The 27818-nt window shown below is 41.2% G+C and overlaps 1 protein-coding gene across 2 annotated transcripts in view; it reads left to right on the forward strand.

Moving 5' to 3' along the window:
- Nucleotides 1-27818, forward strand: part of CERKL (CERK like autophagy regulator) — a 46852-nt gene continuing 19034 nt past the window's right edge. The window contains exons 1-4 of one of the 2 annotated variants that reach the window (XM_083709454.1): nucleotides 1-536; nucleotides 17462-17704; nucleotides 22801-22932; nucleotides 27377-27440. In XM_083709454.1, coding sequence (XP_083565580.1) covers nucleotides 230-536; nucleotides 17462-17704; nucleotides 22801-22932; nucleotides 27377-27440 — 746 coding nt within the window. In that variant the 5' untranslated portion in view covers nucleotides 1-229. The remainder of the gene's footprint in view (nucleotides 537-17461; nucleotides 17705-22800; nucleotides 22933-27376; nucleotides 27441-27818) is intronic. The other variant, XR_014557466.1, reaches the window with a different exon arrangement.

Genomic DNA, 27818 nt, shown 5'->3' on the forward strand with positions numbered 1-27818 from the left:
GGCTTAAAAGTTGGTCGCGAGGGAGGCGGGGAGATGTCAGAAGTCGCGCGCCTAAGCTCAAAACCGAATGCGCGCGCGCGCGCTCCCCCTCCCCCTCCCTCCTCCAGCTGGACCCGGGACAAGGGGGAGGAGAGCGGCTCGCTGCCTTGGTAGCGGCGGCGACGCGCTGAGGCGCCTTTCCTGTCCCCTTTCTCCTTCCTAGCTGGAGGAGCCTGCCTGCCTGCCTGCCATGCACCGCCTCGGGAGGAGGATAGCCTGGGCCGCCGAGAGCCCGGAGGACCCTTTCGGGGTGGCGGCAGCAGCAGCAGCGGGCGCTGGGTGGAAGGGAAGCGACGGCGCCCCCTCCTCCCGCTCCTCTTCCTCGACGGAGGAGGAGGGAGCAAAGGGGGCGCCCCCGGTGCGGGAGGCGGAGGCGGGGGACGAAGACGAGCAGCCCCTCCTGAGGGGGATTTTCGGCGTCGGCAAGAGGAGCTGCGACGTGGTGCTCAGCGCGCGGAGGCTCAGCTGGAGCCCCATCCAGCCCGAGAGGCCCGTAGGTGAGAGCGAGCCAGTGTGAGGAACAACAGCAAGCGCTGCTTGGATTTTTCTTCTGCTCCGTGGAGAGCTTCCTCTGCTGAATTCGGCGGGGTTTACCGCCGTGTAAGCGGAGCTACAGCCCGAGCATAGCAGGAAGGGCTGCTGAGTTCACAACGGGTCTCGAACCCGCTTCGGCAGCGCGTGCAGCGCAGCCTCAGTTCCTTTCGTGCCCTCACATTCCGCCGCCTCCATCCCGCCCCCTCTCCGCTGTGTCACTCAAAGATACAGGTGGGCAGGGAGGACGTGACGTCAGAGGGTAGCCTGCCTCTCTTAGCGAAAGAAAAGTTTTGTTAACTTTGGGACTGGCGTGCAACCGATGGGTGGGTTGCTTGCATAGGAGCCACCTCCTAGGGGCTGATGTCCCTTTGCCCACCCCCCAAATAACATTTGAGCCCCACCCCAGAAAGTTGACTGGCACTGCCACATTGATTATGTGGGACAGGGCTTACCTGCCACCTCTCAATATTTTATTCGAGTTGGCACCCTTGATAGAAGGGGCTGGTATTCCTTTGTGAGCCTCCCCCGTTAAATATTTTTTGGGGGCCAGCCCCCCCCCCCCCAGTTGATGGGCATTGCCATTCAAATACTATGCATGAACCACATCATGGGATTGGTTTTGCAAGGCAGGGCTGCCTCCCACCACCAATATTTTAGTCAAGTTGGCATCTCTGGTTACCTGAGAACCAAATGATACTCTTGAGTGCCGGATCATGGGCATCTGAAATGAGGAAGAATTTGCTGTGTCTCAAGCTGACATCAGGATGGATCATTTTGGCAGGGAATAGCTACATGAAAGAGTTTGGTTCTTTACTTATGAGCATTGGAATGCATAAAAAAGAGGGTAATGTTCATAGGCACTGACTGCAAGAGTGTGGTGATCACACAGGGTCCACGGACGTTTCACCCTCTATTGATCCCTGTGCCACCACTTTATTTATCGCTGCCACCATCCAGGCCCTACCTGGTACAATACTGAGTCCAGTCAGGGTTAAATTGGAACATAAACTTCTGTTTATTTATTGCTGTTTAACAAGTATGTGGTTTCATAAACAGTATCTGTCCATTACAATCATGGGGTGCCTATCCAGACCTATAACTTCCGCTACCTGCTCTCACTCACTAAACCACCTCTCAGATGTTTACTTGTCTTCCTAGTTCCCAACTGTTCCTGACTCAGCTTATTTCGCTACACTAACTCAACCTACCCACAGACTCTATCCCAATTCACTCTCACTCCAACCAACCACCCAACTCCCAAGGAACTCTTCCTTTCTGCCCCTCCCAGAGCTAGTTTTATAGTCCCTCTGACTCCACCCCCTGCACTCTCATATGTTAACATCACATACAGGCCAAACAAAAAGTTGGGGGCTGCCAAATAGCAGGAACTGGGACAAAGCAATGGGAGCTCACCCGATCGCGGGGATTCGAACCGCTGACCTTTTGATCGGCAAGCCCAAGGCTCAGTGGTTTAGACCACAGCGCCACCTGCATCCTTATGAGGTGGCTAGATACTGTCATTTTAATGTAACACTGTCCCAATGTTCAAAATTCCCTGGGTTCCAGGCACATTTTGTGACTTTGGGTGGTTTACTTGTGACCAATTTGAGATGTCTTGTCGCCAGGTTTCGTGACTGACATGTCCATCTGGCTGGCTGGAAATGGTAGTTACTCCGGATTAATTCTCTCAAAATACAAAGATATGGTTTGGGGTGTTCTTTTTATTCTTGATGCATTCTTTTTGGATTGGTTAATTGCTTCCATTTTTCAAAAGGCCACAAACGACACCTGAAATAATTGAACGGAATTAAAACAGCAGCAAAAAAAAAAAAAAAGGAAAACACAATATACTTTTTGAATTTTATTGTGCTGACAATGTGCACAATTTATTTTCAGCATTGTAATCTTGTTGGTTTTTTATTTTATTTTATGGCACCATTGTGGTGACTGTCACTGATTTGTAAGGTGCCATTTGGTGAATAGTTTATATAGCTGAGTTTCTAACACTGCACTGTCCTGAGCTCAGGACAGCATGGGGGGGGGGGGAGAGTTAGGATTGCTCTGTAACTCACTGCATTTTTATTACATTTTACTCTTTGTGAAGTCACCTTGAATACAGTTTGCAGAAATGCAGATATCCAAGTTTTAAGAATAAATAGGTGCAACTCTCCCAGGTTGATTAAATTGTAGCAAGCATTATTTTCACGGTTATTTTCTCTCTCCCCCCCCCCCCCAACTTGAACACATGAGACAGAATGGAAGGGATATCAAAATTTTAGTGCATTTTAGAATCTTCCACTTAATTATACCCTTAACTTGTGGTGGCTGGTCTATGTTTCTTGCATAGTGGTGTCCTATTAAGAAAAAAATACTGAGGTGTGAAAGAATTTTACTGTATGTTGAAAAACTCTAAAGCAGTAGCAAAATGACTGTTCGTTATCTTGGATTGCTGCTTTGTTCACCTTAGCAAAGTCCTTTGTGTTTGCATTATTTTGTGATGTTCTATTTTTGTTGATAGTGGAACTTAATTGTTACCTTTATATTGCATTTACAGATCAAATCGGAATAGCTGTGAATTCTGAGCAGTATGTGCTTGCATGCCTTAATAGCCTGCGATAATCTTTATGTAGCTTCTCCTTGTTGGGGGGGAGGAGGGGAATCTGACATTAATTTCTGCTGGTTATGAATTCTTATCGGAACATTCTGTTGAAACATAATGTGTTGTACATTTGATACATACATTACCATTCTGCCATAAGGGCCTGCTATTATTTTGGACACCAACTGATTTTATGATAGTATTGGATTTCTTTCACATATGCTTATGTTTTTGTCCAGATGAACTCAAAGAACATCTGTTACTCTTGTGGTGGTATCTGCTGTTTCCTTTTAGAATTTGACCTTTTGGTTAATTGCAGCTACAATTCTCAAGTTTTTCAGCATTGTGTGACTTAAACAAAAAAAAAAAATTTTTTTAGCACTAATCAGCTAACTGGAGGAAGATAGTTGAGTTCTGTCTCCCTTTGTCATATCTACATATTAGACCCAGTTGTTAAATGGGCATGGTTATTTTGTTGTTATTGGGCAGAGCAATTGTAATAGGAGACCACCGTTGCTCAGAGCTTCTGCCACATTTGAAGATCCATTAGCTCCAGCTGGTCTGAGTGCAAGGGGCTGGGGAGGGGGCATTGTGTGTTTCGTGCACGTGCAGTTTTGGTTACGCTAACTCCCAGCTGGTCAGCAAAGCTATGTCTCCTGCAAACAGACTGACATGGGATCTGGGGATCCTTGTCTGACACTGCTCTGCCTCTGCATTTTGAAGCCTTACTCTGCCTACTGCCAGCAGGAACACCATCAGATGTAGCTTCACAACAGCCTACTCTTTCCATGGGCACGATGGGGACTTCCCAGTGTCAGAACTTGCTCACTGCCAATTCCAAACCTCCCCGGTAGTGCAGGATTAAGATCGCTCCCTTATTCCCTTAATATTTTTAAAGTTATTTGAACTGTGGAAGCTTTATTGTTTGTTTGTTTGTTTGTTTGTTTGTTTGTTTGTTTGTTTGTTTTGTTTTTCATTTCCGTGAGTTGCCTGCCATTCCCCAGCATGTCCTATGGGTATTTCAAAGGAGCAGCCATCTAAAGTAACAACCTTCACAAGTTGCAGTTGGGCTAGACTCTATTCCAGTGCCATATTCATTCAGAATACATTATTCTATATTAGTGTAATGCTTTGGTGAAAGCAAGGGTGAAGCAGGGATACTATGGCAGCTTTTATTGCACATCATACTAGTGTTTGATGCATTTGGGGTGAAGTCTTGGGAGGGACGTGGGTGGCGCTGTGGGTTAAACCACAGAGCCTAGGACTTGCCGATCAGAAGGTCGGCGCTTCGAATCCCTGCAACGGGGTGAGCTCCCGTTGCTTGGTCCCTGCTCCTGCCAACCTAGCAGTTCAAAAGCACGTCAAAGTGCAAGTAGATAAATAGGTACCACTCCGGCGGGAAGGTAAACGGCGTTTCCGTGTGCTGCTCTGGTTTTCCAGAAGCAGCTTAGTCATGCTGGCCACATGACCCAGAAGCTGTACGCCGGCTCCCTCGGCCAATAAAGCAAGATGAACGCTGCAACCCCAGAGTCGGTCACGACTGGACCTAATGGTCAGGAGTCCCATTACCTTTACCTTGAGAGAAACGGACTTCTGGAAGAAATATGTTGTTTGGGAATGGCACCTTAAAGTATAATAACAGACAGAGCTATTATCAGCACATGTTGTTGTTGTTGTTGGTTAATCCATGCCTCCAAATTTCATGGCTAGAACTGCCATCATAGGTCTGCTGACTTCTGGTGGAAAGTTACTGTTGCACTGCACAGTCCCATGAGCCTAAGTTTTTACTGTTGTTGACGTAAAGCTTGAATTTTTTGCTCAGACATTTGCTAGGCATGAATGCTGGAGCCTGTTGTGATTTACTAGCTTACTGGTTGTTAACATAGGGCCATATTCAACTTATTCAAAGTAGACACATTAAAATTAACATCCCAATATCTATCTATTTCATTGGGTCTACTCTGAGTAGGAATACAACCCATAGTGAACAATGGTGGCTTTTTGTGTTGCATTTCTTTTTAAAATGTAATACAGTACTTAAAAATGTAACACACCAGGCTCTGAGATTGTGAAGCGTGGATAAGAAATATATTAATTAAATAATATTTAATTGTATAAACTAATGCTTCTTGAAATGTTGAAAATAGCATTTTTGCACTCTTGTTTGGAACTCTGCAAGATTGCAGGTATCAGTTGAGAATTTTGTTTTCTTTGGGGGCTTTTAGTTCTCTGGTTAGACTAGGAAGCATTCCCTTGATAAGAAAACTTCTAATGATCTGATTTTGCATGCATTCAACATTTAATTTTTTATTGCATTTCAACACAACATAACTTAGTGGGCAATATATTTACAAAGAAAAGAAACTGATTAAAAAATAGATGCAGCATTTACTTGCTTTATGGCAAGAAGGTTAGAGCAGAAACTGATCAGTGCAGCTTTTAAATGACAGAGCTGTATACGGTGTACAGCTAACTTGCCATGTTCTAATTGATTTGAGTTAAGACCGCATATCTTCCCTGTAAATTGACCTAATAGCAGGGTATAGGAAAGTATGCTTAGGCAGGTTCTGCAAACCTTTCAATCTCTGAAGCAACAGATGTTACAATCTACATAGTAGTGTGTATCTTGGAAACAGAAAGAGTGTTAGAGAAACAAAAAACCTGAGCCAACGACATACTTTCTGATACCAGGAATAAATTCTTGTCATTGGCTAGGATGTGATGTAGTTATAGAGATTGTGTGTGTGTGTGTGTGTGTGTGTGTGTGTGTGTGTGTGTGTGAGAGAGAGAGAGAGAGAGAGAGAGAGAAGATTATATAAGAAATATTAAAGTGCTAGTGAAAAATAACTGAAGTGTAATAACCAATTTATGTCCTGAGCTTCTCCCTCCCCCCCCCCATTTTGAAATAGCCCTATTGGTTATCCTGATCTCTGTACATAGATGAACAACTGCTAAGTGGCCAGTACCAGGCCCCTCTTATCAATCAACAACAATTTGGGTTGGGTAGCTGTGATATAATAGTGGGGGTGGGTAAGCTGGTCTTTCGTGTGTTCTCCCCACCCCCCCCCGCCCACAAGCCAACCTAATGTCATAATTGGGATGATTCTATTTTTTTTTAATAATATTTTTTATTAGTTTTATGAAATACAGAAAAAAGAATAAAGAGCATATTATAAAAGTAGAAAAAGAAAGTTACAAATTTTCTTATTCTTTTTTCCAAATCTACTGGACTTCCCCACGTCCTCCCAACCCTGCATTCTCTGTGATACATAACATCTGCAATTTGTTAACTTGTTTCAATACTTATTGTATCTTCCATTTTATCATGTTACCCAATTTCAAATATATTATGACCCAAATCATGTACGTTTTCATTTTAACACAATAAAGTTGTTTCATTATTCTATCTCTGACTTCTTGTACCTTAATTTCCATTTCTTTAATTTAACATTACTGAAGCTAGAATTTCCTGAAAGGTGCGTTTTTTAACATTCATACAATTTATAATGTTTTTCCAAATAGTCTTTAAATTTTTTCCAGTCCTCCTCGATTGTTTCTTCTCCCAAGTCTCGGATTCTGCCAGTCATTTCGGCCAGTTCCATGTAGTCCATCAACTGCGTGTGCCATTCCTCCAGTGTGGGTAAATCTTGTGTCTTCCAATGTTTTGCAATCAGGATCCTTGCTGCTGTAGTAGCGTACATAAAAAAGGTTCTGTCCTTCTTAAGCACTCTCTGGTCCACCATGCCCAGGAGGAAGGCCTCTGGTTTCTTAGGTAAGGTAAATCTAAGTACCTTTTTTAGTTCATTATGAATCATTTCCCAAAAGGCCTTCACTTTCGGGCAGGTCCACCAGAGGTGAAAGAATGTCCCTTCCGCCTCTTTACATTTCCAGCATTTATTATCAGACAGGTGATATATCTTAGCAAGCTTGACTGGGGTCATGTACCACCGGTATATCATTTTCATAATGTTTTCCTTCAAGGCACTACATGCCGTAAATTTCATTCCGGTGTTCCATAACCTTTCCCAGTCTTCAAACATAATGTTATGCCCCAAATCCTGCGCCCACTTTATCATGGCGGATTTGACTGTCTCATCCTGAGTATTCCATTTAAGCAGCAGGTTATACATTCTCGAAAGTAGTTTACTTTTTGGTTCTAACAGTTCTGTCTCTAGTTTCGATTTTTCCACCTGGAATCCAACCTTCTTGTCTACTTTAAAGACCTCTTGAATTTGTGCATAATGCAACCAATCTCGCACCTTGTTTTTTAGTTTTTCCAAGCTCTGCAACCTCCAATTGTCTCCAATCTTTTCAATAATTTCCTCATATTTAGGCGAATTGGCTTCCATATTAGGTCTCTTACGTGCCTTGGCCTCCACCGGTGAGAGCCACCTCGGAGTCTTACTCTCCAATAAGTCTTTATATTTTGTCCAGACCATTAAAATTGCTCTCCTGACAATGTGGTTTTTAAACAGTTTGTGCACTTTAACCTTGTCATACCACAAATATGCATGCCACCCAAAAGCGTTGTCAAACCCTTCCAGATCTAGGACATCAGTGTTTTCCAGTAAGATCCAATCTTTCAACCAGCAGAAGGCTGCGGATTCATAATATAACCTCAAGTCTGGCAGGGCAAATCCCCCTCTTTCTTTCGCATCAGTTAATATCTTAAACTTTATTCGGGGCTTTTTGCCCTGCCAAACAAACTTAGAGATATCCTTCTGCCACCTTCCAAAGCATTCCACCTTGTCCACGATCTGTAGGGTCTGAAACAAAAATAACATTTTTGGCAATACATTCATCTTTATAGCTGCTATTCGGCCCAACAAGGAAAGTTTCAATCTTGACCACGTTTCCAAATCTCTTTTGATTTCTGACCAACATTTCTCGTAGTTGTCCTTAAACAGATTCAAATTTTTGGAGGTCAGATACACCCCTAGGTATTTTACTTTTTTAACCACATTTAATTCTGTTTCTTTCACGAACTCATCTGTTTCTGTAATTGTCAAATTTTTTGCTAGAACCTTAGTTTTTTGCTTGTTCAACTTAAATCCCGCCACCCGACCAAAGTCCGAGATTAATTCTAACACTCTTTTAGTACTAGAGACAGGCTCCTGCAATGTTAATACCAGGTCATCTGCAAATGCTTTCAATTTATATTGTTTCACTCCGACCTCAATTCCCTGTACCAACCGGTCCTTTCTAATCATGTTCAATAGCACCTCCAGAACTGAAATAAACAATAGGGGGGATAGGGGGCACCCCTGCCGTGTCCCTTTTTCAATTTTAAACTCCTCTGTTACCACATTGTTTACTATCAATTTCGCTTTTTGTTCTGAATATATTGCTTCTATTCCATTTTCAAACCCCCGCCCCACTCCCATCCCTTCCAAATTTTTCTTCATAAACATCCAGGAAATATTGTCAAAGGCTTTCTCCGCATCAATAAAGATTAACACCGCTCTAGTGTTAAGCTTTGTTTGTAAAAGCTCCAAAATATCAATAATGTTTCTTGTGTTGCCAAACAAATGCCTACCAGGGAGAAAGCCAGCCTGGTCCTTATGGATCACTTCATTAAGCACTTTTTTAAACCTACTTGCCAAAATGTCTGCAAAAATTTTGTAATCCACATTTAGGAGTGAGATGGGGCGGTAGTTCTTAAGCTGGGTCTTTTCAGTTTCTAGTTTGGGTATCAATGTGATGAAGGCTTCTTTCCACGTTTCCAGTGCCTTCCTCCCCTCCATAATCTGGTTACAAACCTCCAACAAAGGTTGTATCAAATAGTCCTTCAAAACCTTATAGTATTTGGAGGTAAGTCCATCGGGGCCTGGAGATTTGCCTAATTGGAGGTTCTGAATGGCGCTTTCAATTTCTTGCTGTGTAATATTACTATTCAGGGTTGTTCTCATTTCCTGAGGTATTTTCTGTAATCCGTTGGTTTTAAGAAATTGGTCCACCTCCGAATCTTTCTGTGGCCCTTGTGAATAAAGCTCTTTGAAGTATCTCTGGAAGCACTTTCTAATTTCCTCGGGTTTCTGTACCATTCTCCCTTCAATCTCTAGATTTGTAACTGTATTAAGTTTTTGTCTCTTTTTCAACTGCCATGCTAGCAGTTTCCCACACTTATTTGCTGATTCAAAAGATCTTTGTTTCATTTGTTTAATTCTCCATTCCACCTCTTGATTTATCAATTTCAAATATTGTGCTTGGAAAAATTTCACTTCTCTCAGCACTTCCTTCGACTTGGGCCTGGATCTTAGTTTTTTTTCTCCATCTCTTATTTTTTCCAATATCTTCTCCTTCTTTTCATTCCAGAGTTTTTTCTTGATCGTGTTTTGTTGTATTAGAAACCCTCTCATGACTGCTTTACTTGCGTCCCAGATTATTCTTTTTTCCACAGTGGTATTTAAATTTATCTCAAAATAGTCCTTTAAAGTTTTTTGGGCCTTCTTAACAATCTTCTCATCCCTTAGTAGGGTGTCATTCATTTTCCATCTGAAGGATCCGGTTGCATTTAGTCTGAGTTCCATTTTCAAAGCATTATGGTCGGAGCAGGTTTTTGGGCAGATTTCCACCTTTCTAGTCTTAGGTGTCTTTGTCCATGGAGTTTTCTTGGCAGGGATACTGGAGTGGCTTGCCAGTTCCTCCTCCAGGTGGATCACGTTTGGTCAAAACTCTCCACTATGACCTGTTCATCTTGGGTGCCCTGCTCGGCATAGTTCATAGCTTCTCTGAGTTCTTCAAGCCCCTTCGCCACGGCAAGGCAGTGATCCATGAAGGGGAAGAAATGGAGGTAGTGAGAGATTTTACTTTCTTGGGCTCAATGATCACTGCAGATGGTGACAGCAGCCACGAAATTAAAAGACGCCTGCTTCTTGGGAGAAGGGCAATGACAGGCCTAGACAGCATCTTGAGAAGTAGAGACATCACCTTGCCAACAAAGGTTCGTATAGTTAAAGCTATGGTTTTCCCAGTAGTGATGTATGGAAGTGAGAGCTGGACCATAAAGAAGGCTGATCGCCGAAGAATTGATGCTTTTGAATTATGGTGCTGGAGGAGACTCTTGAGAGTCCCATGGACTGCAAGAAGATCAAACCTCTCCATACTGAAGGAAATCAACCCTGAGTGCTCACTGGAAGGACAGATTGTGAAGCTGAGGCTCCAGTACTTTGGCCACCTCATGAGAAGAGAAGACTCCCTGGAGAAGACCCTGATGTTGGGAAAGATGGAGGGCACAAGGAGAAGGGGACGGCAGAGGACGAGATGGTTGGATAGTGTTTTCGAGGTTACCAGCATGAGTTTGAGCAAACTGCGGGAGGCAGTGGAGGGCAGAGGTGCCTGGCGTTCTCTGGTCCATGGGGTCACGAAGAGTCGGACACGACTAAACGACTAAACAACAACAAAGTCTTAGGTGCCAGTCCTCTAGTTATCCATATTTGGTCGATTCGTGTCCATGTCAGATGAGCTTCAGAAAAGAAAGTCCCTTCTTTTCCTAGGGGGTTCTTAACCCTCCATATGTCAATTAAGTCCACATTGTCAGTCATTTCAAAAAAAGTTTTAGGTAGTCTGCCATCTTTCGTTATGTTAGCACTTTGCGACTTATCCATATTTACAGACACAACCCCATTCATATCACCCATCATGATGATGTTGTTGTAGTCTAGGTAGTCCAGCATAATCTCATGCAGCTTCCTGAAAAATTCCGATTTTTCTTCATTTGGGGCGTATATTCCTAATATCAGAAATTTTTCTCCTTGTGTCTGAATTTCAATCGCCAAAATTCTGCCATGTTCATCTTTGAATAAGAATTTCGGTGACAGGCTCTCCTTTGCATATATCACCACTCCTCTTTTCTTCACTTTGTCCGAAGAGATGAATTCTTGGCCTAGTCTTTTATTAATTAACACTTTTCTGTGGAGCCTTGTCACATGCGTTTCTTGCAGGCAAATAATGTCCAATTGTTCTTTTTTCAAAATATAAAATACTTTTCTTCTTTTCTCCGGAGAATTTCCGCCGTTTATATTCCAACTAAGAAGCTGCAGCGACATCCTTGTCTAATTGGTGGGTCTACAATGGGGTGTCTAGGTTTCCCTCCGATCCCGGAGGTGGTAATGTTGGTCCAGATCCAGGCGGTGTAGGCTTTGGAGATGGTCCCGGTGGTGGTGGAGGCCAAGAAACTGCAGCTCCTTTCTGGAGGTCCTCCTCGTGGTCGTGTAGGAACTTCTGTTGGTCCTCCGGTGTTTTGATTCTTACTTTCCTTCCTTTGTAGGTAAATGATAGTCCTTGCGGAAACTCCCACCTATAAGGGATTGTGTTGTATCTCAACAATTTGGTCAAGTCTGCATAATTGGGATGATTCTAGTGAATGAGGACTTGGTGGACCCCCCTACCTCACAGTCCCCTGCTGCAATATAGTAATTAACCAAAGTCTTTTCTGTCCCTCTTGGTCAACAACAGAAGGGTGCTTGTGCTCCCCACCTGGTTGGACCACAGCTTGATTGTTGGCACCCTTAGTCTGTGGTCCATAAGATTTCCTCATCACACTTCAAGCAGAAGCAGGATGTACAGGTGCCCATGGCTGTCTAATGCCTGGGGGGTGGGGAAGGGATTTTAGTTCTACAATGCCAGGACAAGGGTGGGAGGGAAGGGGGACGTTATTATCATGAGTTGTTGTGTATTTATAGGAATCGGATTCCTAACCAAAATTTCTGTACCACACTGTCTCTTTTGTGCCCACTGCTTAATACAGTTCTTGATGCATATGTGGTCTTTGTTTGTTTGTTTGGATATAGTTGGTAGGAATAAGATGAGATAGAAATAAGACTACAGTTGCAGAGAATGGTAGGATTAAGAATTATGGTTACCATGGATAAAGGCTGCAGAGTAATAATGAAATCTACATACAGGATTAGCTTTTCTCCTTATGCAGCTGACAAGTATATTACAAAGAAGAACACAGGCAATGCTTTTCCAGACTCATCCTAAGTCAGCACTGTACAGTTTTGTGTTCTGCATTGACTGATTGTGTTGCGTCGATGCACTTTCACTTGTGTGCAACATCTTGTATTATCAGGAATGTGAGATTTTTATATTACGTTTCTGACCAGTCAGCTTACTGTTCTTGACCTGATTGATTGATCTGATTCACAGGTGGATATAATGATTACAAGCACCACACAGTGCAACACATGGCACAAAAAAACATGGGGGAAAGAGTACACAGTTTGAACTGGAAGTAGTTTTGTGGTCTGAATGTTGTGTGCTTGCCCATTGTGTGTGGTATCTGCTTCATAGGAAGCACAGATTGCCTTGATGTTTTACATACAATAGTATATAAACACTTATAAAACTGTTTTCACTTAGGGTGTGTATGCACACTCATACACACACTTTGGTAAAATATTACAGTACATACAGATTATTATATGTTTTGGAGACATGCTTATTTGTTATCGGATTTGGTCACCTTTTCAGATAGCACAACCTAATTTTCTTCCTGTGATCAAGGAGCAGGCTTTCGTCTATGTGTGGATATAACTGGGCACCATTTTGCACTGAGTTTAACCACTGGGTACTGTACCTAGAATTTCCAAGCAATATTGGGTATGAGAATACTAGGACTGCTTAATATTATTCTAAGGATGGTAGTCAACAATGTTTTACTCAGACACATTAAAATTAATGAACATGACTAAGTTAAGTCAATTGAGCTCAATGGGTCTACTCTGAGTAAAATTTAGTTGAACCCCCCACCCCATGGACACTATGAAAGGAATTAAACGTTGCACTAAAATGTGAGTTTTGTCACGACAAGCATTTTGACTTTCCAGATGGAACACTTCCCCTATCCTTCCCCTAAATGCTGTTTTGGGGTTCTCCCAACTCCAGCTTGAGCCAGTTTGGGAGGCATGGGACACAGGGGAGGGGAGGTGGGGAAAGCCATATTGCACAGGACTTTTGCAGACAGGACTCATTAGTTGACTCCTACCCTATTTTTAAACAACCTAGTAGTAACTATAGTCTGCATCCTGCAATAGGAACTTTCAGCAACTCATTTCACCACATCCTCAAATATCTTCAGGTCAGTTCACACATGTATGCTCACTGCCTAATGGCTGCAGCATAAAACAAGGAGTGGCATGTGTTGAGCATGAGAAAGAACATATATATTCACATATTAGTTTCCCCCCACACTAAATGGTGGTAGTTCATACGCGCAACTGGGAATCAAAATGGTATGAAATACTGTATCAGTAAATTGGTGTGCATGTGTGAATAAGCCCTTAGTGCCATGTGACTTTTGAAGTTTCTGAGCTTTATCATTTAATCCTGCAGCTATACTTGCTGTAGTTCAACAGAGTGCTGGGTCATATTCAGTGATGCTTTACTGTTTATACAGAAGATACCTCTGAAAGGAAACTTTCATTCATCCGTAAGAAATGGGCTTTTCTAAGAGACTGCACAGTATTATTTAATACTGTGATTTCTTGCTGTGAGTGAAAAGTAGGTTTGGTTCAAATGGATCAGATTATATTGCTGTCAAATTTGTCTGGAAAATATTTGACAGGAACATTGAGCATATTTGCTTTGTACAATGAGGTTTACCTCCAGTACCTCCAGTAAGTGTATAGAATGCAGTGTTAGATATACCTTTATTTTTTAATAGCCATGTATGTAGCCATGATATACATTAAAGTTAATCATAATTCAGTTGGGTATTTTTTGCCCTAAGACACACAGTTTGGCCGTGTTGTTACTTGTGCCCTTTGTGACACAAGACAGAAAAGAGAAGTGTTTTAATCCAGAGACTGAAAATCTCCAGAGTTAATCATTATATGAGATGTTCTGCTTTATTCAACAGATAGCATTTTTCAACTCATAACAAAGGTGATCCTTGGGTGCTGAGGGAGGGACTGGAATAGCACATCTCCCATACAAACAAGTAATTGGCATTCTCTTGAATTCAATTCTGTGACAGTAATGAGCTGGTCTCGTTTATTACTTTTAGCATTATGTATTCAACAAAGTCCTCTGGATGGTTAGAGAATGTGGGCCCAAGGGTGTATCTTCTCTGAGGCCAATCCTGTGAGGCCAGACCACCCCATGGTTATTTAATCTCTGTGGGAGTACAGCCCTAGCAACTTATATTGCCTGCTTCCTGCCTAACTTCTGTTTTCTGGCACCTTTGGGGATCCAGAAATAAGAAAGGCCTTCAAAGCTTGGGATATTACTTATTCTCATAGCCTCCAAACAAGAAGACAATGCAGGTGCCATTTTGGCTGAGGTCAAGTTTAGCTAATACAATCTCTCCTCACACTTCACCTCAGCTATGAAGGAAAAAATTGCCCTTCAACTTAAAAGACTCTTGTGAAGGCTGGGATTTTGCCTCGGATGATATGTATCTAAGGTACATATTCTGTGGGGCCAGTTTTCTCTCTTCCCCTATCCCTCGGTTTGCATCCCAAAGCTGAAGGGGGAAGCAAGGAGAAAAGAATGAGAAATCCTCTTCCCCTTCATTCACTCTCAGGCTGAAGAGAATTAAGGTTTAGCAAAGTGTGAAGAATTTTTCAAAGATAATTATAGATAGTAATTAGAGGAAAATGCACGTCTGAACCCATTTTAGGAGCACTCGTTTACTTAAGAATATAGCATGCCTTATCCAAGTGCGTAACACATGCTGGTAGAAATAACTATCTTAGCCATACTTATTTTTCATGCTGTATTTGGGGGAAATGGACATGTGCAGAAACTGTGAGTACAATTAGCGTCAAGCAGATAAATCCAGCTAATCCTGTTTATGCTCTCTATCAAGCAGATGTGCCAAAATTGATGTAGACAAGCTCTTGGCTTATAATAATATTTTTAAGAGCTGTGTAGTATTGTTTTTGTTAAGACCTTTCTTAACGTTAAGTGTAGTTAAAAATGGAAGAGGACCTAACAAGTGCAGCCTACTTTATGAAGGTCCCTGCTCTGCTCTTACCGTGATGGAACAACCTGGCAGGAAAGATTATCTTTATTCCTTGTAATTAAATTGACTTGGGGGGGAAATACAATGAGAAGTGGGTGCTGAATTAAATAAATAGCATGATATCTAATGTATACTTAAACCCCTTATAAGAACAGATGGTACCCTGTATTCTTCTAGGTAATATGAGAGGATAGTTAGTGTTTTGAAACAGCTAGGAATAATCAGTATGATACTAATGAATGGATAGTTCTTGAATGGAAAGAATTACTGTGTGGGGGTTTTTTTAAAGGCAAGTTTAGCTTATTTAGAAGATTTTGACTATGGGAAATAAAATAGTTTCTTTTTTTAACGTAGTGAGAAGCAGGTGTTCAAAATTCCATAGATGCAGATGAAGTCAAAAGTTTGAAAGTTGAAAATGTATTTCTAATGTTAATGACATATAATCGTTGTACATCGCCATGAGCACCCATTGCATTGAAAAGTGATTTTAGAATTGTAAGAAACAATGCACTGTGATTTCCATGGTTCCTAGGAGGAAAGTCTACATATACATTCTAGTAAGGCTTCTCCATGAGATGTCAATCTAGAGTTGCAAGGAATGCAACCAGTCATTTATTTATTTTTACATTCCAGCACCAGCAACCAGAATAGCTGTAAGATTGCTTTAATGCTGTCTTACTATAAAAAAGCTAAGAAAAGGAAACAGAAAAAAATAAATACTTTTGGTTGACCAGTCTTTGTCTGTCTTATAAGTGGCATGTAACCAGAGGGATTTGTTCAAGATGCTCTCTTTGCTCCCTTGATTTGTTGGCCATGGGCCTTTGGCCGTGGTATTTCACCATCTGCAATACCAGCCTTAATGGATGAAAGGACACACGAAAACCATTTTACTCAGGAGCAGGTGGCTTCCCTGCTGCATGGATACTTTATCATATACTGCAAGGTAGACTAGAACCCCTGAGGCATGCATGTTAAGAGAAGCTTATAGAATAGGTTACTTCCCTTGAAAGCTTCAAGAAGAGGTACGTGGCCAGCTTGATAGTCTGCTGCAACTGCTGTGATCATGTTTTATTCCACATTTTGAAGGCTGTGTCCACAGTGCAACAGAAGGTGATAAAGGAGGTTCAGCCTTTTGGTCCCGGAGTCTATTTGCTTGTTTTTGCTAATTTCATCCTAAAGGAAGACAATTAAAAGAATGGCTTCCTAATGATGAGACTGTTCATACTAAAGGCCATTGTTTAATGGTGACATTGATGGGGGGGCAGAATTGCTGTGGCTAAGGACAAGAAGAATAAATCATAAAGTCCTATCAGAGTCCTTCTAGAAGAAATATGACTCTCTTAAAGTCAGCTATCCAATTTGGAGTCCCAGAGGCAGCCAAATCTTGTTTGATTTTTTTGCTTTTGTGCAAAAGAAGGGACCGGTAGGTCATGGTAAACCCATAGTTACCAAACTGATGATTTGGCCACTTTGCCCCTCCACAATAGCATACCAAGGAAACACACTACAATTCCTTAGTGTTGTGTCCAAACCAAGGTTCATGGTTTGTTTTCCTGTAAGCTATGAACAAACCTTGTTTACAGATCATGTTGGGAATGAAACAGGACAATGATCCTTGGTTCAGACATATGTAAAATTAACTATGGTTTACTGTGACATGCAAATAAGCACTGTGTCTCTGTGGTGAAAGGAATTCCAGCCATTCTGATAAAGTTACTCAGTGACATATTGACTTGCATATAACCCATTTTGTGAGGGAAAACCAAGAATGGGAGAGAGGTAGTGAACCTGTGGTGGAGCTTCCATGATATATCCCGAAACTGCTTTAAAAAAAAAAAAGGTTTTGTGTGAGGGATTTAAAGAAGCACTTTTGGAACTGTATGTAAAAGGGCAGCTGCTATCAAAATTAGGCAGCGGTGGAGGAGGACGGGGCTTGCACTCATAATTTTTTTTACAGATGTAAAGGGAGATATTCATCTCTTGACCTTGTGAACCATTAGAGAAGGAGTATAACATAATGTGGAGGAGAGTAGCACAGTCCTTTCTGTGAAGAAGAAACAACTTTAAATATTACTGAGGGTGGTATGGAAGCAGCTGCTGTAAGTCCCACATGGTTGCTGGCAATATAGAGTCTGGTCCTCTCTTCACAGTTCATGAACAGCTCTTAAGTATCTCTAAAACTATTTTTTCAGGGATGCATTCAGGGAAAAAGTGATAATAATAGATATTTTGTATGTGCACTTTTAGTTAGGATGGAACCATAAGGGATTAAACTGTGATGTGGTATGAAAATAAACACTCTCTCTTCCTCCTTTGGGCAGGTGGTTCCAATGTGGGCTTGACAAATGAAGAGGAATATGTCGAAATGAAAGATGTATTTTCCGTAAAACTGAAACGCCGTCGTTTTGCTGGGCAGCAAAAAGGTGGCCTATTATTAGGGATCACAGTTTTTGTCTGCCTGAAAAAAGAAGGAAACAAACTTAAGGATTCTGTCATCAACTTAAGTAATTTAAGTGAGGACCATTGTTACCTGTGGTTTAAGCATTTGAAGGAAATTTTGAATGGTAAGCACTTTTCAGAAGGACTTTATTTCTATATTTTCTAAACATTCTTAACCTTAAAAAATTACAGTATGAGGCTGAACATGTTTACTGAGAAATAAGTTCTATTGATTTCTGTAGGACTTTCCCCCCCAAATCAGTATACTTAGAATTGCCATCTTATTCTGTTGTGACATATTCCACTTAGCTGATTTTAAATTAGTCTAAGCCTCTGTTAATATGTAACAAGAAACCAAACATTTTACTGGCCTGGTTCGCCAATAAAAGTGTGATTTATCACTACATGCACAAGCTTCAGGGCTTGCACACTCAATTTACCATTCCTCCTTTGGCACATCTGTGAGGATGAGATGGGAAGCTTTCACTTCTGTTTTCAACTAATTATAATTACTTGTTTTGCATGAACTCAAACTGTGGTTATTCTTAACTGTGGTTTACAGAAGCAAGCAAATTTTGAACCATGGTTTACAAACCTGACCTGTTTCTCTAAATTGTAATTAACATTAAGCACATTTATTGGTTTGGACAAAAGAAGTAAAATGCAAAAACTTCTGATCTGATTGCAACTGTGCTGGAGGGAGGGGTTGTACTGGTTGTTCTTGTACTGCTAAACTGGTTTAATGTCACATCAAAACACTGCCAATGCCTGTGCTTGAATAAACATAATTTGGCTTACCAGGCCAATATATGCATGAACTCTTTCGTCTGCATATGCAGCTACTTCACTCCTCCCTTTGTGGCATGCAGCAATTAAACCAGCAAATCTCCAATTAACTAGAGTTTTCCATTTCATCAGAAGCAATATCCTATTTGAGGATAAGATTGATACTATTACACTAGCCATAGCAAAATTCCTCTTGGAGGCAGTAAAAATCAGAAATCAGTATGTACAAGCTAAAGCTACTCTGTTGGTTAGCAAGGCCGATATTACACCTTAATAACATTTTATATACTATCATTGTACCATATTTTGGGTCTATGGACTGTAGTAAAGCTCTGTGTGTTATTTCAGAACAATCCAGTCTCATACACCATGCTTTGAAGTTTGTTTAGCATACTAGCTTGCTCTAAAGTTGGTTACCATAGTTTCCTGGTTTGGATGAAATGAGAAACTATTGTTAATTAGATGCTTAGTGATTTGACTGTGGATTTCAAGGAAAAGGCTTGTTCATAACTTGAATTAATAAACAGATCCAAACCAGGCTATTTTCTAAGCTTGCGGCTGCCCTCAAACTGTGATTTGTTTGGGAGCTGACAACGTAGGATCTGAAATCATGAGTTTGTGCTAACTCTAGTTTGCAGTAGATCTCTTGTTTAGAAATGCAAATATGATTTATTATTGCTATTCGTGGATTTATACCTCACTTTTTTCTACAGAAGTACACCAGGAAAATGTATACAAAATGGAGATAGTACAAAATAATATAAAAGTACAGCCTAAAACCCAAACAAAATGCAATCAGAAAACAAAACAAACAAGAAAAACCAGCAGCAGTTAAAGACAAAGACAGCAGTGTTAAAAGCATATGACACAATAGGAGACTGGGAGTCATGAGAATGCTTTCTCCTTCTCTCCTCTGGTTCCAGTTTGTTTTTCCATACTTACAGTATATACTTGAGTATAAGCCGAACTGAATATAAGCTGAGGCACCTAATTTTACCACAAAAAACAGGGGAAACTTATTGACTTGAGTATAAGCCAGTTCACCAGACCACAACACCACAAACCTCCTGGTGGGCCAGTGTGTGTGTGTGTGTGCGCGTGCTCATGCACACATGGCAGAGGGGGTTTGTCTTCCCACCCCACCCCAGCCCCTCCCGTCCCCCTGTCTACCTAGGGTGCTGCCAAGAGGCAGAGGCTGGTGGCGGCAGTGGCGGAGGAAGAACCAGCAGCCCGAAAGTGCTGCTTTCGGGCTGCTGGTTCCTCCGCCTCCGCCAACAACAGCCTCTGCGGCTCCTGTGCCCGCGCTTGGCAGAGCGGAGGTGGCACGAGTGGTGGCAGCAATCAGCTTGCTCTGTCGAGGGGCTGCTGGAAATGTGCTTGGGTAAGACCCTCACTCGAGTATAAGCCGAGGGGGGCTTTTTCAGCATAAAAAATGTGCTGAAAAAGTTGGCTTATACACACGTATGTACGGTAACCAGGTTCCTCCTAAACAAGATTTGGAACCAGGAATCTATGTGAAGTGGGGAAGATTGGTGTGGTTACTTTAGTTTGTTGTAGTATTCGAAAGAATACTGTGTAATATAAATCAATGATAACTCAGTCCATAGAGCATGAGACTCTTAATCCCAGAGTTGTGAGTTCAAGCACCAAATTGGGCAAGACATCCCTGCATGATTGCTGGGATAGCTCAGTTGGAAGAGCATGAGACTCTTAATCTTAGGGTTGTGGGTTTGAGCCCCACATTGAGCAAAATATTCCTGCATTGCCAACTCAACAATTCTATGGTTTTTTGAAATATTAAGATAAAGCATCGAAAACCAGAAAAGGTTTGTTTCAACGCAGCCATATTTTCTTTTTTTTAAAAAAATGTGATAATTTTTGGTTAAAATTAAAACTATGTAATTTAAACAATCTATTAGGAGAGATTTTTAGTCTAAATTTTTGCTTGACTTTAGCAGTGAGCTATGCTTTCAGTATAAAAATTAAGAGTGCCTATTTTATAGAAGAAATTTGTTACAGAAGCTCCTTTTACAGCATGCCTCTCACACCAAGTTTTTAATGTGAACATCGAAAGCTTCATGCGTGAAGGTTTAATTATCCCATTAATGTTATACATTAACAGTGTAGCATCAACAGTGGTATATCTCTAGTTAGCATGAAAAATGTTTATTCACATCATTACTTCTGTCTTTATGTAGCAGTTTTCTTATTGCTTGTTGTATAAAATATTAATAACGTATGTGACAGTGACATCATTTCAAGCCCTTAACTTTTGTAAACATAAGCCTGCTGCCATAAAACTAAACAGTGAAAACAGCACAGATGTGTGTCTGAGGATAGCGTCTCTGCTGCCCTATGAGCTTTTGTTTTCAGAACTCCCTGATTAACCCCTACCTTTCATGGTTCATTGATTCACTGATAGATCAAGTTTAAACTAGTGCATATTAGCACATTTGTTACTACCAGAGGAACAGTTGGCTATTTTGTTTTAAAGTCCTAGTTCACTTTAGCAAAGGAAGCTACAATGAGCAATTCAATAGAGCATAGGCTCTAATGATGCTAAAGGCTACAGCACTTATATGCCGGTAATGAGACCTGAAACTATTTAACTTTATTAGATTATAAAGTTGTTTGCTGCAAGACTGCTGAATAATATATTTTGGGAAGGAGAAAACAAAGTCCCTGGTGAATTGAGATATTGAAGCAAATTCTCCAAACCCTTTGGGAAATCATTTTAGGGTTGTATTGATGTTTCTGCAAATCATTTTGTTGGTTTCATATATCACAACTTCCAACTCATAAACCATTGGTTATTGGACTGAGAACAAGCCTTGAACCCATGCATGTCCTTTTACCACCCTCTTGTGTACACTATGCATGACCAGTTTTAGAAAAGATGTGGTTTGTTAAGCTATGGTTTCTCCACTTAGATGTTATGGTTAACTCTGGTTTAGCAAACTCTAATATGTTCATTAAATCTGGATCCACAGTGTGAATGGGGCAGAGGAGGGCGTGTCAGGGCCCCTGACCCCAGGGGCCTTCAGTACTTTGAGGAAGATTCAGAGGAAGATGAGGCACATGCTGCTGCCTCCAGGGAATAATCTTCAGTAGCTTCTCTCTTGCTCTCTTTGCCGGAGGACGTGGACCTGAAGACAAAACCCCAGCAGCAACCCCAAAGTAGCTAATGGATACAAAATTAGGGAAAGGCCTTTAGAAAAGCAAAGTCCCCCTTCAAGTAGATAGAGTCATCGTATCACAGGCCTTGTTAGCCTACATAACGCTTTGGGTGGCAGCATCCTTCTATAGTTGTAGTAGGAGGGAAAGCTCCAACTAGTTAGCCCTAGAGCGATCTGTCCTTGGTCCTGACACCCCTGACCTCTGCTTGGAGACTTTGCCTGTCCAGGAAGATGATGCCTGAGTGTGTCCATTTCCCCTGCAGGTCTCAAGTCCCAATGAAACAATACAGTGCACAAAAACAAAGTTTATTTTTGGTGTGATAAACCATGGTCCTTAGTTAAGAGTCCTGGATAGCTCAGTTGGTTAGAGCATGGTGCTGATAATGCCAATGTTGTAAAAAAAAAAATGTAGCTGTTGTTTTATTTTTTCCACTGAAAATACTGGGGATATTAGAGAGGGGCAAGTAACTGCTAAACAAATGATCCTTTGAATTATCACCTGATGTGTACATGATTAGAATTGATGATAAAAAATGTTGTATGGTAGGTGAAAGTTAACAAGATAATTTATTTTTAAATGCTGTAGTGATAAAAGCACAGATTATCAACCAGACACGTTGTTTCAAAATGTGTATTTTGGCTTTCATCCCCCTCCCTTACTCTCATACCTCTATTTTATTGATCCTTTTAATCAAGGGCAGATTTCTTTTGCACCTGTGCACCTTCTGTGTGGCATGAAACATAATCTGTAAATCCTTAAAATTGTAGTATCGAATCTCCGTGGCAAATGTGAAGGGGTACTATTATCAAATCCTTGCTGACAGGCACTTCCTTTTTTTAAATTCTCAGGAGAATATTCTCTTCTCACTTGATCTCCCTCCTTCTTTCAGGTTTGAACCATGACCTAAAACCTCTTTCGTGCTAGCTGTCACATAATGCTCTTGATGAGGGTGACTGATTCATTTGTACTAGTTATTCTTAGCTGTAGAGATGCACAAACAGGTCAGTTGCTCCAGTTGTTTCAGGATTACGTAGATGGCATATATAAGTAATGAGCAGCTTCGTGCAAAAAATAAAGAAAAAAAGATGGCCACAGACACAAACCAGAATTTGCTGTACCTTTTCAGGATGCATATTCATCTGCAGGTGTTAATGTTTGCAATCCATGCTTTTATTCTTTTGCAATGCTGTGTGTTCAAAGTGGTTTGAATTAGCCTTAAAAACCCTGATGTGGTTTTTTCCTTGTGTTTTTTTTAAAGGTTTTCCAAATAGGCCAAAGTCATTAAAGGTGTTTGTCAATCCAAATAGTCATAGAAAAGAGGCTGCTCGCATTTATCTCGAACAAGTTGCACCTCTCTTTAAGCTTGCTGACATCAGGGCTGACGTTACAGGTAAGATGCTTTGTGGAACATGATTCGATCCATTTTTGGAGGTAGCACCTCCGCAAATGGGTAAGTCTGCATTTAATGTTTCTATTTTAATGACATCACTTAGCACACATGATTTTAAAGAAATAAATTCCTTGTTAGCGAAAATTATTTTGTGTTGATGTGCAGTCATTGGTTTATCTTTTAGTTAAATATTTTCATATGCTCTTGGTTTGTTAAATACCTTTCTCCATCCTGTTTATTAGTTACTGAAGTTATAGGAAATTAATGAAAAAATTAGTATAATACAGTGGTACCTCTGGTTAAGTACTTAATTCGTTCCGGAGGTCCGTTCTAAACCTGAAACTGTTCTTAACCTGAAGCACCACTTTAGCTAATGGGGCTTCCTGCTGCTGCTGCACCGCCGGAGCACAATTTCTGTTCTCATCCTGAAGCATAGTTCTTAACCCGAGGTACTATTTCTGGGTTAGCGGAGTCTGTAACCTGAAGCATATGTAACCTCAAGCGTATGTAACCCGAGGTACCACTGTATGTTATTCACTAACCCTGCAAAAGGCAAGACTTTCTAGGGAGTAAGACAACAAACCTGTACACAATCAAACTGGGAGTTAGCCCACTGAACTCATTGAAACATGCTTCTGGGTAGCCATGCATAGGATTGCACCGTGATAGAATGGAAGCAGTCCAATCAATTACTCAATCCCGGGTGGGGAGTTGGAACTTGTCCAACCTTATACAGAGCTGCATTCCAAATATGAGTGCCCCCCAATGTAGTATCAAATATTATATTATACACTTATATTTCCCCACCTACGCATTGTCACAAGCACCTTTCTATCAGGTGCACAGCACTTTCTTTCTGTTCCTCTCTCATAAAAATCAACATATGCAGTCACACTCATACACACCCCAGATGGGTTTGCAGGTACAAACAGTAGTAGACTGTGTGTTGTGGCAGAGGCAGTTCCACCAGACCTGGGAGAGGTAAAGCAAGGAAGATGGTGCAAATATACTTGCAGGACCACTGAATCGGCTTCATTGGTGTGTTTGCAACATGCCAACCTCACCACTGCATTGCCCTTTCCCCTTCTGGTAAGTAGCAGTGACTTACCTGCCAGGAGGTCAGGTAAGCAGCTCTGACCCATCGTGCTGGCTCCTAGTAGTCATGCAATCACACACAGAACATATCCTTTCCTCTCTGCTCCAGCACTGAGATAGGAATGGCTAGAAAGTTCACTCTACCTACCTTTTAGATCTACCTAGGCTGCCATTTACTGTCCAAGAGCAGGCAGAGGGCCTATCTCTCATCTTAGCACTGTGCTGCTGTTGACCTATGATATCAAGTAATTGGCAGTTGGATGCAGTTTGCCTGAAGCTGCCTTGCTGGTCAAATTCAGAGACCTGGTGGACCTAACTAGGCCTACAGGTCAGAGGTACCCCATGACTGCTCCGTCCAGAGATCTCTGGGACTAGCTCTTCTACTTGCTTAGATGCTGAATAGATTATTCAGTTCTGACAGGCCCAGTAGTGTTTTTGACTCGGTCCTTCTACCTTTCCAGACAGGTGAACAGTGCTTTCAGAGCTGAAAAACTGCTTGCTGGTACATGGCTGGTGCATGTGTACGAAACATGTACTCTGGAGATAAAGGTCTATCGTAAGGTCTATTCATAGCATATTGCTATGGTTAGTGGTTAACACTCCTCCTACAGGTTAATTTGACAAATGACATGTACTTCGGTTTTGTCAGATATAATTTTATCAAACCAAGAGGTTCTTCTGCTGTGTATCAACTGACATAGATTGCACATGGATATATGAAATTTATTTTTAATAGTAAAATCATAAATATGTGCACTAGGAATTTATGCAGAACTGTAGATCAAGAAAAAAACATGCTTACTGATTTTTTTATTAAAAAAATAAGTGTGTTGCCTTTAAATTAATTCATCCTTCATAGAGTTTATGTTGCTCAGCCAATCAGAGGAACAGTCTGTAAAGTTGAGATATATTTCAGTAGAGCAGGAAGACTTTAATTTTTTGTGGTAAAACCCCTTCAGTCTTTATGTGAGCAAAACCTTTCTTCACAAATCTAAGATGAAAGTAAGGCTTGTGAGGGTCCTTCGTTAAAATGAAAACTCCATACTATAAGCTAAATTCTGCAACCTGCATAATTTAAGCATTTGGCTATATTTACTTATTTTGATTTTGCTGAGGCACTTTTGTTTTAAAATTGTGGATCTGTTTGCTGTCCCAGGCTCCTTCGGAAGCAAGGGCAGAAAATAGTTCAATAAATAAGAATGATTTTAGGAAAATTCATACTTCTGTTCCACACAATGCTGCTATATTTTGCCGTGCATCATCATCATCATCATTACATTTATTAGATGCTTTTTCTTGCTGCTACTCAAACCAACTTTCAAAAAAATTAAAATCGAATGAAACACTAAACTATGGTTTAATGCTATAAGAAGAGCCCTCAACTTGTTTCCTCTCCTCCTCTCCTCCTTGGGTGTGGCAAGCAGGGGAAAATCAAAGCACCTGCCCCTGTTTTCAGTTAATGGTGGATTGTCATTATGTTTAAACTGGGTCAGGCTTTGCTTAGTTTTTAGCTATTGCATGTCCAAGCTGGCCATTATGCATGGGCTTGTTTGGATAAACCATAGTTAAATCCATCCACCATTTTGATTCAGCCATAATGGAAAAACTACAGTTAGCTGGAAAAAAAGAAAGCCAATGCTTCTGATATCTTACTTCTGCCTACACATAACCCTAAACAAGGCGAGAGCAAAACTAGATTCAGACATAATCTCACTCTCACTCTCGTCTTGGCTTCCGACTATTTGCATTTGAGTTTATTGGTTCATATTTGCCCTTCATGTTGGCCAGTGAGAGTGTCAAAGAAGCAGGGGAAATGTATACCTAAGCATGTTTTGAGTACATGATTCCCGAGCCTTGCTAAGTCATGCTAAAGATGGGATGCGTAGAGCTATAAGAGCATTTCAAACTTGCCTCCCAAGGATTGTAAAAAAATCTTTGTAGCTTCTGGCACGATTCTAGATTTGCAGGCATATATTTGAGCAGGGGGCCCTTCTTTCTACGCATCTCTACAGCTTTGAGGGGTGAGAAACTTGTTTATACATTAGTGACAGTGCTACAAAGCTGCTTCTGGGCTCTTCACTTTGCACTCTTGACCTTTTAAGACTAAAGGTCAAGGGTTTAGCATATGTAGAGACAACATGTTATGCTGTTTTGTGGCTGGAATTCTCATTTGCGGCCCCAGGTGAGAAACTGTGCTATGGTGTACTGCACCGTTTTTGTTGTTGTTTTTTGCTTTAGGACTTTGCTACCCATCCTAATGAAGCAGGCAGGAGGCTAACTCTAAGGCAAAATACAAATAATGATGTGTTTATGAGTTGTTTTTAAATTACCACCGAGTGAGCGCAACAATATTTAAAAGCACTGGAGAGTGAGAATGTACTCTCACCAAAGACAGACAAGCATGAAAGATTAATGTAATCTTGCATATAATAATGCACATTCTTACACAAAAAATCCATCTGGAGGTGTCATGTCAGTCAGCAGAAATCTTTGATGAGCGGATGCAGCTGGGCTGTCTCTTCTGGCAAAGATGCCCTAGAAAATGCTAAATGTGGTTATGATGCTTGCTGCCATCTGCATTATGCCAGTTTAGTCTTTCTTTGCCGGATTTGCTGTACTGCGTAGGATATCAACAAACAGAGACAGCGATGTAGAGTGACAGATTCCTTTTCTCCAGAGGCTACAGACTCTGGTGTATACTTGTACCACCACCCTCCTGTGTTATATTCTTTCGTTACTGGTCTCCGGTCTTTGTTATTTCCATGGTTAACTTGTCCAAGTTAGAGATGTGCATTTATTGATGCAAATACCATTTCGTTTTCAGATAATTCAATTCTGTGTGGTGTGATCTGATTGCATCTAGTAGAAGATGCCAGTTTATTCTTGTGCAGACGCTTGCACTTCAAACATCTACAACTATAAATCGCAACATAACCATTGTATCGCTATGGAAAGAGCAGATAATGTATATACGTAGTATCCACGTAATCCTAGTTTACGAATTTGCAAACAAGTAACTGACTTTTTCTTGTTCAAAATATAAGGGAGAAATAGTGCCCATGATCACAATCCAGAAACAAAAAAAAATGATGAGTTCTGTCTACCCACTGGGGCTCTAGAATATATTTGTGTTTCTGGCATACTGAGTGGCAAATGTGCTTTTGATATCCAGGAGAACTTAGTAGTTGGCATAAGGATCTCCTAATCTAAGTGAAAACCCCCAAATGTCTCCTGGGCACACTGAATAGATCTCTGAATTGTGAATTATGACTTCCAAGACAGATTTGTCAATTTACACCGAGAAGTTGAATGTTGCTGAAATTGTCTGTTTGTGCATTATATTTCATAGTTACTGAATATGAAGGACATGCTCTTAAATTACTTAAGGAATGTGACCTGACGTCATTTCATGGGTAAGTTTAACTTTTAACTGCTTTCTTCTACTGCAAGGATGCTGCTAATTCAAGGAAAGGGCAATCAGTGGCCAAGGCACATAGCTTATTTTTAATCTTGGGGTTCTATCCCATGCATCATGTCTCAGAGTTTTGCTACAAACCCGTTATTCAATGCAGGCATTCCTGTGCACACCCAGAATTACCCCGCCACCATTTGACTCCCTACCAGTTGGTTCCTTACCTTTCCTGCCCTGACTTGGCCACAGTGATTCATGCAACGGTCATCTCCAGGCTTAACTACTGCAATTCGCTCTACGCGTGGCTGCCCTTGAAGCTGTCCCAGAAACTCCAGTGGGTGCAGAATGCTGCAGCGAGGCTCCTCACGGGGTCTCTGCC

This window comes from Podarcis gaigeae, assembly GCF_964106915.1.
Source record: "Podarcis gaigeae genome assembly, chromosome: 1".
Lineage (NCBI taxonomy): Eukaryota > Metazoa > Chordata > Lepidosauria > Squamata > Lacertidae > Podarcis > Podarcis gaigeae.